Source organism: Tamandua tetradactyla, chromosome 7 (assembly GCF_023851605.1).
Source record: "Tamandua tetradactyla isolate mTamTet1 chromosome 7, mTamTet1.pri, whole genome shotgun sequence".
NCBI lineage: Eukaryota > Metazoa > Chordata > Mammalia > Pilosa > Myrmecophagidae > Tamandua > Tamandua tetradactyla.
This window is the reverse complement of record NC_135333.1, coordinates 16358194-16373058: the sequence shown is the minus strand read 5'-3', so window position 1 is coordinate 16373058 and position 14865 is coordinate 16358194. Positions and strand designations below refer to the sequence as shown.

The window sequence follows — 14865 nt, the reverse complement described above, 5'->3', positions numbered from 1 at the left end:
TAAGTTAATAAATGCCCATTGTAAAAACCAATCCATTTCTGGCATATTGTATTCCAGCAGCTTTAGCAAACCAAAACAGTCATCTTTTTAGTTTTGTTTGTTTTTTTAACCCTAAGACCTATGTTTTATTTTTTTAGATCAAAGCTCTCTTAAATTCTCCATAAGAAGTTTTGTAATTAATATGAATTATGAATTAATTAATAATTAAGTAACTAGTTTAGTGTTCTCTGTATTTGAGGAAACTATCTAATATGGAGGGTGTGCTGGTTTGAAAGGATATATGCCCCCTAAGAAAGCCATGTTTTAATATAAATCCCATTTCGTAAAGGTAGAATAATCTCTATTCAATACCGTATGTTTGAAACTGTAATGAGATCATCTCCCTGGTTGATATGATTTAGTCAAGAATGGTTGTTAAACTGGATTAGGGGATGACATGTCTCCACCCATTTGAGTGGGTCTTGATTAGTTTCTGAAGTCCTATAAAAGAGGAAATATTTTGGAGAAGGAGAGATTCAGAGAGACTCAGAGAGAGCAGAGAATGCTGTAGCACCACAAAGCAGAGAGTCCATGAGCCAGCAACCTTTGGAGATGAAGAAGGGAAACGCCTCCCGGGGAGCTTCATGAAACCAGAAGCCAGGAGAGTAAGCTAGCAGATGACGCCGTGTCTGCCATGTGCCCTTCCAGCTGAGAGAGAAGCCCTGACTGCGTTCGCCATGTGCCTTTCCAGATGAGAGAGAAACCCTGAACTTCATCGGCCTTCTTGAACCAAGGTATCTTTCTCTGGATGCCTTTTATTGGACATTACTATAGACTTGTTTTAATTGGGACATTTTCTCGGCCTTAGATCTATAAACTAGCAACTCATTAAATTTCCCTTTTTAAAAGTCACTCCGTTTCTGGTATATTGCATTCCAGCAGCTAGCAAACTAGAACAGAGGGCTCTACCAAAAGCATTAAAATGTGTTCTCTATCTTCTAAGAGCTTAAAATCAACTATCACCATAAGCACTACCTTTATCTCATTGAGAAGTGATCACTACATTTTCTCATTCATTCATCAGCATTTATTGAAAGTTCAACATGTCTCTGTGATTTCTTTAACAGCTATGCAATAATCTCTTCCACAAAGCAATTTAACATTTGCAAAGAATAGCATTACTAAAATCTGGACTAAAGGTGAGAGCTACATTTTACTTAGCATTTATGGTCCCGGAAATACACTAACCTTTATGTACCTTTTCTCATTTAATCCTCACAATAATGGGGTCAATATTATTATCTTTATTTAATGGAAAAGGAAAGGGAGGTTTAGAGAGTTTAAATCATTTGCTTGAGATCACAGAAAAGAGACTCAACTGAAATTCTCCTCTGTTCTCTTGGAGGCCGAGCCCATTTGTGTAACCACTTCATGGTGTGTGGAACAGGAGGTGGTAAGAAGGCACACTGCATGGCAGAGGGGCCGCCGGGGGTGTGAGACTGGCAGGGGTAGGGGGAAGCCTCACAGTTGTGGTTATCATGGGTGCTCAACAATCCAGGGGCACATCTGTAACAAAATGTGTTCCCGAACCTCAATGAATGTCACTGAGAAGAAAAAGAATGGGTTTTGGCTCAGGGGATGAGGTGAGGGGTCCATAAAGAGTGCTAGGGCTTAGGGAAAGCCCGATGTCCATTCAAGTGGTTATTCCTTAGCTGCGACCCTACAAAGATGGTCCTGCCAGTTCCTTCTCTCCTATTTCCTTTTTTACAATCAATCAGCATTCCACCTCTCCATTGCCAAGATACTATACTTACAGCATAAAGGATATCTGACTAATACCCAATCTCAGAAAATCACTGGAATGAGTGTGTTCTAATACACTTTAATAAGTGTATACATATACATGAGGACACTGTATTACACTTAGGGGATGAATGGCGATATATGGTAAACTGAAATAATAATAATTAGGGTTAAAGGTTAAGACTTACTGTTGAATTATCTATTATGGTCTTGTTGAAAAACTCTAAAACTCAAAGCACCTTTTTCTCAGCCTGTGAATAGTTCATAAGCTTTAATTTTCTGAGCCATATAAAGCATCTGAAGTTCATAATTTATTAACAGAAAGTAGTTATATTACTTGTTCTTTCCCTTTGAGAAAAGATAAGCAACTGTTACAGCCACTCTTTCTCACTTAAGATGCAGACCTGCCTATCTTAGCCTAAACTCATCATTACAGTTCTATTGCTACCACCGTTTCTACACTGCGCATAAGTAAAGATGGTTCTTAGATTAGCAATCACAACTCTGCCGTTTGACTCACCGTTGCTCCAAAGCTTTGACCCTTCAAAGAGCTCCTCTCACTGCACACTGGCACCCAAAATCTGTTGCCATTTCAGAATGGTCCTCTAGTGTTTCTTCCCCTCCACAGGTGGGCTATCATTTCTTCTTAGGAGACCACTGTGAAAACTTTCCACTTTCCATTCTGAACACATAAGCCCCTGTACTTTTGTTCTGATGGCTTAAACTTATTTTAAAGGAGGAAGTTATAGTATCTACACTTCATTTACACGTTGGACCTTATTTTCCAGATAACATTTGGAATTGTTCCATCCAGCACTGGCACTCATTGATCAAAGGACAATGAACAATGATCTGCTTTATCCTGATATTCATGTGACAGTGCATAAACATTTAAAATCCTTTATAGTGCAAGCATAGATGCTGTGGGTAACACATTGCGCACTCCAGTGGCCAAGCCAAGTAATTCTCATTACAGTATTAACTTCAACGTGAAAGAAAAGTTTCAAAAATCCACTGTGTATTTCTGTTGCTGTGAGAAGATGCTAGAAATCCTACCACTGCTTTCTTTATATGATTTTCAAACTTTTGTTTGGAAAATAAATACTGAAAATCACACAAGACAATTTTGTAGCCTAACACATCATTATAAGATGAACACCAGATCATTTGCACCCAGGTCAAGAAGTAGAATTTTGCCAGCCACCAAGAATCCCTCTGTGTACCCATACTAGCCGCATCTCCCCTCCCCACAAGAAACCACTATGATAATCACTTGCATCCTTATAGTTTTACCACCCAAGTAACCATCCCTGGACTCAATAGTTGTTTTTCTAATTTGCTATGACTTTAAGTCTCTTTAAAGTTCTCATTTCATCTGTTTCTCTTTCTTACAGTTTATTTGTTGAAAAACTTGAGTCCTTTGACTTGTGAAATTTACTCCAGACTAGATATTGTTGATGACATACTCTTGGTGCAATTCAACATATTTTAAATTTCCTACAGCTTGGCAGCTGGTTCCAGAGGCTTGATAACTTTTGAGTTCAATCCCTTTGGCAAGACTACACATGGTGATGTGGTCCACAGTCTGCTTGACTCTCTTTTGTTATGTTAATGGACATGATGCTTAATGTCCAAATCTGTTAATTCATTGAGAGTTGCAAATGGTAATATTCTAATTCTATAATTTCTTTTTCGCTTATTAGTTGGAATACTTTCATAAAGAGCTACTTCCCTTCATCTACCATTTGATTACCCAATGGTGGTACATTTCACATAAGAAAGGCAGGAGAAAATGCTTGATTCTTTCCCATTGTAAGAATTTGAGAATTTTGCCACGCAAAGGAGGACTCCAAGAGACGTTCTCTCATGCAACACGCAAGGGGTTTATTTTCCACACATGTGTGGGGCTCCCTGAACACGCAGGAACAGAGAGCCCCGAACCTAAGTCTGCAAAAGCTTTTTAAAGGGTAAGATGAGGGGGGTGGGGGTTGAGCATGGGTCACAGGTGCTGTTTTGCAAAAAAGCAGATAAGAACAGTTTTACAATAAGCATTTCTTAACAGTTTTACAAGTAACCTTGGCGCCAGGATTGTTTATCTTCAGCCTGATGGGGCCCATAATTCTTTTCTTTATAATTCTTAACTCACACTAAATGCATAGCCGTGAATATAAAATGACACAAATGCTTTTGCTGGATATTTCAGAAGCTAAAATATATGTAAATAGCTAAATTAAGCAGGAAAAATTAGCTAAATTAGCTAATTAGTTAAACTTTATAAAATTCCCTTTTACATTCCCCACTCCTTTTCGTATATATCTCTAATCTTAGAGATTTTCTGGATTATTTAACACTGAGAACTGTTGTTTGATGAGCATTAATTTGACATTTCCAATCTGCCCCTGTAAAAACTGTATAATTTTATTTAGAATACATGGTCCTATAGTTATTATTAAAAGTAACACAATTAAAGGCCCAACGAGAGCAGATAATAGCGTCGTTAACCAGGGGGACTTAGTAAACCAAGATTCAAACCATCCCTGTTGCGTCTCTCTCTTTTTTTTTTTTTTTTTTTCACGAAGGCGCTCTTTGAGTTTTGTCATGGACTTTTTAACAACACCAGAGTGGTCCGCATAGAAACAACACTGTTCTTTTAAAGCTGCACATAGTTTTCCTTCTTTAAGGAAAAGTAAGCTAAGTTCCCGCTTATTCTGCAGAATTACTTCTGAAAGGGAGGTTAGAGAGTTCTGAAGGGCTGAGACAGATTTTTCTATTTTTTTTTAAGTCTTGATTTATCACGGCTTGTAATTGACTGGTTTGTTGATTGCTACGTACAATGGCAGCAGTCCCTTTGCTTATACCGGCAGCGACAGTTACCCCCAGAGTGGTAAGATTACAAGGGGGTACCAGGAACGAAGGCTCCCCTGCTCCCTCCCAAGTTTTTATAGTCTTTCCATTTTCCCATCTGGATATTGTCCATTTCCAAGGCTTATGCGGGTTGGAATTGGGTTCCCCTGGGGGAAGGAGGAGAAGGAGTAGTAACCCTACGAACCCGCAGCTTGAGAGGATTGTCAGTCCTTTCCAGTTTTTATTGGGACTCAGAGGGCGAAGGCGCAAGTTTGAGATGAGACGCATGGATCCAGGATGCGATGCCATCGACCTTGACTGCGGTGGGGGTGGTCAAGAGTACCTGATACGGTCCTTTCCAGCGAGGTTTAAGAGTCTGTACCTGGTGGCGGCGGACATAGATGAAGTCTCTCACCTGATATTGATGCAGAGTTCTGTTGTTTCCTGGCTGGTAGGAGGTGGAGAGCTGCCGCCACAGGAACCGCTGGGCTTTTTCCAAGGCTCGCGGCCTGTCAAGCAAGGGGGTATGAAGGGAACTATTAATCTCTAGAATGGAAGACATGTCCTTGACTGGAGTTGGCGCTCCATATAAGATTTTATAAGGGGTTAGATTACACAAGAGAGCAGAGGGGGTATTTCTGGCTCTGAACAGGGCATAAGGCAGGAGCATGGTCCAATCTTTCAAGCCAGTCTCTAAAGCTAATTTGGTTAGGGTCTCTTTAATTGTCCTGTTCATTTTTTTACCTGCCCTGAACTTTGGGGTCTGTATGCGCAATGCAATTTCCAATCAATCCCCAATATCCTGACCACACCCTGACTTACCTGGGCTACAAATGTGGGTCCGTTATCTGACCCTATTACTTTTGGTAGACCGAACTGGGGAAAATTTTCTTCCATAATCTTCTTGACTACAACCTGGGCTGTTTTTCTCTTAGTTTGGTAGGCTTCAACCCATTCTGAAAAGGTGTCTATAAAAACTAGTAAGTATTTAAGTCCATATTTTGCAGGTTTAATTTCAGTAAAGTCGACTTCCCAGAACTGCCTAGGTCGAGTTCCCCTTAGTCTTTTTCCGTTAGGAGCTTTGGTGGGGTAGGCGTTCACAATTTGACATGCCTGACATTTTCTAGCTACGCGATCTGCCAGCTTTTTCCTTTTTGAGGCTGCCAGAGGGTACAATTCCCTCTGGTCTTGCAGGAGCTGCTGTAGTTTCCCTGTCCCCAGGTGAGTGAGCTGGTGGACCTGCTGTATGTAAGCTAGGGCTTCCGATTTTCCTAGGGGTGCAACTTCAGATAGTGTTTCAGGGGGTTGCTGGTTTTCTTTGGTTACTAGGACTAAGTTTATAAGGTTCCTTAATGCTGCCGCTTTTGCTTCTTCATCTGCTTGCTTATTACCCAGGGTTATTGGGTCAGAGACTCTTTGTGTTTGATTTTTTTTACCAGCTGAGGTTAATAGCCCTCTTTGTTGGTAAATTGCTCCATGTACGTGGGCAGTAGCAAAGGCAGAACGGCTATCTGTATAGATAGTTGCTCGCTTTTCTTTTGCTAATTTTAGAGCTTTTGTGAGGGCAATTAGTTCAGCCTTTTGGGCAGATGTTCCCTCCAGGAGGCTAGAAGATCAAATAACTTTTGTCCCACTGACTACCACCGCTCACGCTCGTTTCTTACCGTGTTGGAGAAAGCTGCTTCCATCCGAAAACCAGGTTACCTCCGAGTTAGGCAATGATTGGTCTTTTAAGTCTCTGTGGATTCCGGTCTCTTCAGCTAATATCTCTTGGCAAGTGTGCTGCACAGGTCCCGCGGTCTCGTCCGGGAGCAGGGTAGCGGGGTTTAAAGCTGACGGGGCCCCGAAAGTCACCCTGTCCTTGTCTAGGAGTATGCTCTGATAGTGGGTAATTCTGGCATTTGACATCCATCTATCTGGAGGCTGGTGGATTATGCTTTCCAGGGCGTGAGGGGCTATTATGGTCAGCTTCTGTCCTAGAGTGAGTTTGTCTGCGTCTTTTGCCAGGAGGGCAGCTGCCACGATGGCTTTGAGACAGCGTGGCCATCCACTGGCAACTGAATTTAATCGCTTGGACAGATAGGCCACCGGTCTTTTCCAGGGGCCTAAAGCCTGTGTTAGGACCCCTCTAGCCACGCCTCTCCTTTCTTCTATGTAGAGCGTGAAAGGTTTATTCACGTCTGGGAGGGTTAAAGCTGGAGCTGACAGGAGCGCTTTCTTAATGCTGTCGAAGGCTTCCTGCTGGGCTATTCCCCACTGGAAATCAGCGCTCCCTTTGAGCAAGGGGTATAATGGGGCAGCAAGGGCTGCAAACCCTGGGATTTACAACCGGCAGAATCCCGCTGTCCCTAAGAACCCTCGTAGCTGCTTTCGGGTCGTGGGCGGGGGTATCTGTGTTACAGTTTTCTTTCTAGCTTCAGTGAGCCATCGCTTTTCATTCTTAAGAGTATATCCCAGGAAGATTACTTCCCTTTTACAGATTTGGGCCTTTTTGGCCGAGGCTCGGTTCCCCAGTGCGGCTAGCTCACTTAACAGTTTTCGGGTCCCATACTCACAGTCCTCCTTAGTGTCTGCTGCCAACAGTAAGTCGTCCACGTATTGTAGCAAGGTGACTCTGGGATGCTGACTTCTGAAGGAGCTTAAGTCTCTATGAAGAGCTTCATCAAAAATGGTGGGGGAGTTTTTGAACCCCTGGGGCAAACGTGCCCAAGTCAGTTGGTTCGAGGATCCCGTCTCTGGATAGATCCACTTAAAAGCGAACAAGGGTTGACTGTCCTTATGCAAGGGCAGGCAGAAGAAAGCAATTTTTTTTAGATCAAGCACAGTATACCAAGTCTTTTCAGGATGGAGAGTGCTGAGCAGGTTATAGGGATTTGGCACAGTAGGATGTATGTCCTGCACTCTGCTATTTACTTCCCGTAAGTCTTGCACCAGTCTATAGTCTCTAGTCCCTGGCTTTTTGACCGGCAATAAGGGAGTGTTCCAGGCTGATTGACAGGGCTTAAGTACTCCCAAGCCAAGGAATTTCTCTATATGGGGCTTGATTCCTTCCCGGGCTTCCTTGCTTAAGTAGTATTGTTTTACCCGAATTGGAGAGGTGGTGGGCTTTAGGGTCATTATTACTGGGGGCTGATTGATTGCCAACCCTAACCCGGCAACTTCTGCCCAGGAATTAGGGAATTCTTCAAGCCAGGCCTGAGGAATAGAACTGCGGAGCTGTTCTGGTTTTATATACAGCTGATATTCTTCTTCGACTGGCAAGATGAGGGCAGTTATTACAGGTTGGCTTACTAGCGGGTTTAAAAATTTCACCTTTGGCCCCTTAGGATTGAAGGTGATTCTCGCTCTTAGTTTAGTTAACAAGTCTCTTCCCATAAGCGGGGCAGGGCACTCAGGGATAACTAGGAAGGAGTGTTGAAGCTTCCCCTTCCCCAGGTCCATGGTTCTTTTGGTAGTCCAGGTGCAGTAGCGACTGCCATTTGCTCCCCGCACCAAGGACCTTTTTGTAGAGAGCGGGCCTTTAGGTTCTTGGAGGGCCGATATTACTGCTCCCGTGTCGACTTCAAAATTAATTGGTACCCCCTCCACATTAAATTTTACCCTGAGCTCGGGGAGGGGTGCCAAGCCCTGACTCCCCTAGTCTTCACTTTCTAGAGCCAACGTGGCCGGCTGTTGCCAATTTGGGGGCCTAGTACCCCTCCGGTTTTTTTTTTTGGACAGTTTTTGGCCCAGTGCCCAGTTTCTTTGCAGTAGGCGCATTGGTCTGGATTAAGAGGGGTATGATAACGCCGGCCCGAGGGATTTTCTTTAGCTTGTCCTCTACCTTCAGTGTTTCTTTCAACTACTGTGGCCAGGATCTTTGTTAATTCTTTCGTTCTCCTTTTCTCTCTTACCAACTCTTTTTCCTCTCTCTCTCTTATAAAACATTTTTTCAGCTTCTTTGACTAAATCTCGCAAGGCTAGGTCCTGCAACCCGTCTAAGTGCTGCAGCTTGCGTCTAATGTCCGGAGCTGATTGGCCGGTAAAGGCCATGGCCACTGAGGCTCTTTGATCCTCTGATTGAGGGTCAAATGGAGTATACCTACGGTATGCTTTCATTAGTTTTTCTAAAAAGACTCAGGGCGATTCGTCCGCTCCCTGAATAACCTCTCTTACCTTGGCCAAATTGGTGGGCCGGCGTGCGGCTGCTCGGAGACCCGCTACTAGAGTCTGGCGATAGATGGACAGATGCTCCCTACCTTCAGAGGTGTTCGGGTCCCAATTAGGGCGGCGCAGCGGGAACCGATCGTCGATGACATGCTGCAGTTGGGTGGGTCTCCCGTCTTGTCCAGGAACTTGCTTCCTGGCTTCCAGTAGGATCCAATCTCACTCCTCCGTGGTGAAGAGAGTCCCCAGGAGTTGTTGACAATCATCCCAAGTAGGCTGGTGAGAGAACATAAGGGACTCCACCAATCCAGTCAGCCTAGTGGGATCCTCAGAAAAAGGAGGGTTGTTATTTTTCCAGTTATATAAGTCAGAGGAGGAAAAGGGCCAGTATTGTAGAGCGGGCATTTCTCCCCCATGTCCATCATCCACTGGAGGCCCGTACGGTCTGAGGGGGAGAGTGACCGCCACATCAGATGGGCTTAGTGCTCGTCTGCTTCGTGTACTATGTGCCGGTCCCGGTTCATCTGGGATCATCTCTTGGTGAACCTGCGGGGAGAGAGAACTAGAGGAGGGAGAAGGTGAGCTAAGAGAAGGGGGGTCCTGTACCGGAGCTGAAGGGTAGAGAGGAGGGGAAGAAGGACCTGCGTCGAAGAGGAGTAGATCCGATTGGGACTCCGGTAGGACTGCAGGAGGTAAGGAAGGATAGAGTTTCGGAGCTTGAGAAGGACCTGGCACCCTGATTGGGAGTACAGAGGGAGAGTTATGTTGACCACGAGGAGTAAGAAACGGCTTTACCCATGGAGGTGGGTTTTCACACAGGTCCTGCCAAACCATGATGTAGGGCTGCTGGTCCGGGTGGCCATACGGGCCAGGGCAGAAGATGACTGACTTGACGGCCCAAATCAAGGGTAGATGAAAAGCTCCTTCACAAGGCCATTCCACGTTAAAAGAGGGCCACCCGGCCGAGCAGAACGTCTGCTATTTGCCTTTTTTTTTTTTTTTTATAATAAGAGATAGATTCTGACCTCTTTTCCTGACCTCAGACCAGTGTCTTAAGGTCAGAGAAAGTGGAGTCGACATTCCCTGACCCATCTTCAGTAAAACAAAAACAATTCCCAACACACAAATACAGACAGACACACACAGAGCCGGCACACCACGTTTACACAGTTTCAGAGACACAGCTCAGACTGGCCTGATGACTGTGATCGAGTCTCCCCCGTCAGAAGGGAAACAGAATCAGAGTCGGCCCTGTAGGAAGCCTCCAGGCGTCCCCGGAGGTCCCCCAATCCCGAGGCGTCCCTCGGGAGAGTGACCTGCAACCCCGGACACGTCTGTCGGTTACGGTCGGGGAGTGCTCACGCGACTCTCCGACAGTCACTGCCAGTCTGACAGACTAAGCGATCGCACCTCAGACAAAAAGGCCTCACTTACCCCGAGAGAAAGAGCTGTTGGAGCCTCCCCTTACGAAGAGCCGATCTCGGTGGGACCTCCAAATGTAAGAATTTGAGAATTTTGCCACGCAAAGGAGGACTCCAAGAGACGTTCTCTCATGCAACACGCAAGGGGTTTATTTTCCACACATGTGTGGGGCTCCCTGAACACGCAGGAACAGAGAGCCCCGAACCTAAGTCTGCAAAAGCTTTTTAAAGGGTAAGATGAGGGGGGTGGGGGTTGAGCATGGGTCACAGGTGCTGTTTTGCAAAAAAGCAGATAAGAACAGTTTTACAATAAGCATTTCTTAACAGTTTTACAAGTAACCTTGGCGCCAGGATTGTTTATCTTCAGCCTGATGGGGCCCATAATTCTTTTCTTTATAATTCTTAACTCACACTAAATGCATAGCCGTGAATATAAAATGACACAAATGCTTTTGCTGGATATTTCAGAAGCTAAAATATATGTAAATAGCTAAATTAAGCAGGAAAAATTAGCTACTGTTAAACTTTATAAAATTCCCTTTTACACCATAATTTATCATTTTTCAAGATAAATAATTGGTTCTCTAATGTCTTCCAAATGTGATTAAGTTTTTACAAATGTAATTATGACCCTAAGAAGTTAAACACATTTGATCATTTTTTATCTCTTGGAATGATTGAAGCACGAATGATCCCGTCTTTGGCAAGTGGATGCCCCATTAGTTTGGCTTCCAAATCTTCCTTACATGACCCTGTTGTCTCCCATAGCTTCATTGCTGTCTAATATATAGAGATGGCATGACAAGGCTCAGCTTGTTCATTTCCTGCCTGAAACCAAGGATCAGCCATTTCTTCAAGAAACCTTGGTTTCTTTTAGTAGGAAATGGCATTTCAAGACAATAATATGGATACTAGAGCTGTTCATTGCTACTTTGTTGCTCATTGTTTTGTTTCTGGGCCTTGTTTACACACATGCACTCTCACACACATATGCATATACATATAATACAGTAAAATACCTCATGCGTTCATACTGCTACTTTAAATTCAAACTCACGACTACCAAGTTTTACTCAACTCTTCTATCTTATATCTGTGCATTCTTTCTTCCAAATTGAGAATATGAGTCTCAAAAATAAGTGGATAATAGAATGAGAATATCCCTGACTTTCTCATTTGCTTTATCTCATATTACCCATATAGCAGTCTCAGAGTAATAATGTAATACTATACCACGAATGAGATTGCTAAAACCATTTTAAAACATCCACTTTTGTATGCCACCCCTGATATCCCCCCATTTAAAAAACTACTGTACTATATCACATTGTCAAAGCATATGGCCATTACAAAATATACTCTTTCCTTTTTATTAGTCCAGTCCTGGCACCATGAGATCAACAATGCCATCCTCACCAAAAGGGGAAAAGAAGTATAACAAATAAGGTATCAGTGGCTCAGAGTGTTCAAATAGAGTCGAGAGGCTACTCTGGAGGTCACTCTTACTCAAGCTTCAGTTAGACCTTGCTGCCTATCATAATTTGCCAAACTCCAACCAAAACCATTCCAGCCAATCCTAAAGAGCACCTAAGGCATTAGATAAGATTCTACAAAGTTTCCATGCACTAGAGTAACTTTCCAGAAACCTACAACCTCCAGATGGGTCCCTGGACCAGATGAGTCCTGAAACCTAGAGGCCCCAGCCTCTCCAGAACATCAGATAGTTCCATCTCCCTACTCCATATTATTGACAGCCCCTTCCAACATGAAAAAGCTAGAATGGCCGTAATCCAAATATCCCTAAAGAGTGGGATAGAAAGATCAAAGGTGATGGTGGAGTTATACAGAGAAGGTAGGGTTTAACAAATGAATATGATTGCTGAATTATTAAATTGATATTTCTTTTAGCCTCCAGTATCTTAGAGCAGCTAGAAGTAAAAACCTAAAATTGTGTAATTGTAACCCATGCCAAACTCTGAAATCTGTTCTACAACTAATTGTGGTGCTGTGCTTTGAAATTTATTGCTTTTTCTGTAAATATGTTATTTTTTTACAAAAAAGAAAAAAAAAGTCAATTTTGGTGATAAAAAAATATTTGTTCTTTCTAGCCTCTTATATTTTGGAGCAGCTAGAAGGAAAACTCTGAGAGGATTGTATGGTAGCCCATGACAAACTCTGGGATCTGTCCTGTAACTACTTGTTGAAGAGTGCTTTGAAAACTATTGCTTTTTTTTTTCTTTGCTTTGTATATATGTTATATTATACAATAAAAAAAGTTTTAAAAATGCTCTTTCCTTTTTAACCCCATTTAGCATTAATTCCACAAGTAACTATGTATTTAATGGTTACCATCATTCTTTTTTTCATTGTCTTTCCAACAAAAGTTGTATTCATTACAGGTTCACCCTCCCTGTAAAAAGAAGGGGGAAAATATGACCAATTGTGTCCATGTGGAGATGTTTCATAACTGGTAGATAACATTTCACAGTGCCTACTTAATAAAATTCACCGTGCAACTCAGTGTACTCTCTTGCACATGTGCTTTGGAGAATTCCTCATTTATAACCACCCGATCTTTGTGGTTGTTATTGGTGGTGACAGGGAGAACACAGTAGAAGGGAAAGAGAAGGTTGGCCTGTCTCCCTGCGATTTACCCAAGATCTGAGTTTTTCGATCTCAGCCCTGCTGACATGTTGGGCCAGATAATTCTTTGTTGGAGGGGCTGACCCGTGCATTGTAAGATGTTTGGGAGCATCCCTGGCCTCTACCCACTAGATACCAGTAGCACTTTCCCCACCCTCAGTCGAAACACCCAAAAATGAATGTCTCCAGACATTGCTAAATGTCCCTGGGGCAAAATAGACCCAGGTTGAGAACAATTGCCCTAGAGGTTGCTGTTTCAACCTTCATGGATTAGGCACATTACAATTTTAAGCAGTTAACCACTGCTTATTTTAAGGTAAAGTCCTTATTTTAAGGTAAAGTCCAGACTAATTCAGTCTCATCTTTAATTTTTAAAATTTTAACAATATTAAAATTCCTTGAAAAAAAATCTGTGGCATGTGGGTGAGAGTTGACTTTTAATTATACCTCCATTATGATAATAGCTAATATTTGTAGCATACTATTCAGACAATTCACAAAACACTTTTAACTTACACTCTTTATGAACCATAAAGGGGTTATTACATCTTCCTATTTTATGGATGAGAAAACTGAGGCCCAAATGGTAAAGCGTACAAAGTCAGGAGAGTAAGTGGCAGGATGAAAGTACGTATTGCTGACCAAGCCCTTATCTTCACTGACTGTGTTTTAGCTCATTTCTCTCCTTAATGTGCAAGAAGAAACATACACACACAAACCCATTTCACACACACACTCTTGTTGCTAACTCTATGGAATGCTTCTTAAAATTTCCATATTATTTACTTTTATTCCATTACCGGAGGTTCATGCTGCTATTACATATCTGACCACCAGGTGGCGCGATAGTACACTTACACATTTCTTCCGTTGGTGCATCCCTAATTTACTAAATTCTTCAGCTAATTCCAAATAAGTGTATCATGCAACTCGGAACACCCCAAAGAGCGTAATGAGGATTAAAAGGTGAAGATTGAAATGTTGTCTGAAAAGACCAATGCAACAGGAATCATGGGAAAAGGGGATTTCCCTCCTTTGTCATTGAATTTATACGTAACAGGAAGGCAGATGCTTGACCTTTGCTATCATCCTTTTTGGGAAACGATTCCATAATATTTTACCCTTTGTGATTTTCAAATGATGTAGATATCAAATTAATTAAGGTCCCTGAAAAATTGCATTTGGATTACTAAGTATTTGCTTTATTCCAGAGCAATTAAAAAGTTCTGAGATGGAGAGGAGGGAAGTGTGGTATGGACACCAAGTAAATATAAGGCAGTTCCTACTTTCAAGGCACTTACAGTCTGCCTGTGGGAGAACAAATACCCTTGTGAAAATGAAGTGTAAGAACCGGTTTTTGGTCAAAAATCAAAATGACTTTTCAGATCATACAGATTGTAAGGCTGGGCTCCCCAGGAAGCAGAGTATGAGATGGAGTTAGGGAGGCAGAATGTTTATTAAGGAGTGTCCTTGGGATCAACACCCATGGAAGGGACAGGACAGAGGCAGGATCAGCTGGAGGGAGAATTGACTGTGATACTGGCCCATTAGCAGCCTTGGCCAACCCTGGGGCAGCTCTGGAGCTAGAGTTGTTGTGAGTTGGGCGGAGATAGTGAGGCCATTATCTTCCCAGCTATATCAGCATTGACTATGGGCCATCTCAAAAAAGGGACTTGGATGCCGTCTGTATGGAGTTCAGGAATACTGGAGCAGCCCAGACAATAAGTTCTTCCTTGAAGGGGAATGGGGGGAGGGTATCACACTGTCCACCAGGAGCTAAAGAAGATGTCTTCAACGGAGGAAGGGAGTTATGAGGTCAAGAAGAAGGGAAAGCAATGGAGACAACCAAATCAATAGGCTGAGCCCTCAATATTTTGGTTTGCCCCTATGAAACTTATTCCTGCAAAGGATAGGCTAAGCCTACTTATAATTATGCCTCAGAACCACCACCAGAGAACATCTTTTGTTGCTCAGATGTGGCCTCTCTCTCTAAGCCAACTCAGCAGGTAAACTCACTGCACTCCCCCGC

At 42.9% G+C, this 14865-nt stretch overlaps 1 protein-coding gene across 1 annotated transcript in view; it reads right to left on the bottom strand.

The window, feature by feature from the left end:
* Positions 1-3600: 3600 nt before the first annotated feature.
* Positions 3601-14865, bottom strand: part of LOC143689443 (uncharacterized) — a 35698-nt gene continuing 24433 nt past the window's right edge. Inside the window, exons 2-3 of the mRNA XM_077167802.1 lie at positions 6291-6941; positions 3601-5135 (exon numbers count right to left, since the gene is read on the bottom strand). Of these exons, the coding sequence (XP_077023917.1) occupies positions 5038-5135; positions 6291-6941 (749 nt within the window). The 3' untranslated portion in view covers positions 3601-5037. The remainder of the gene's footprint in view (positions 5136-6290; positions 6942-14865) is intronic.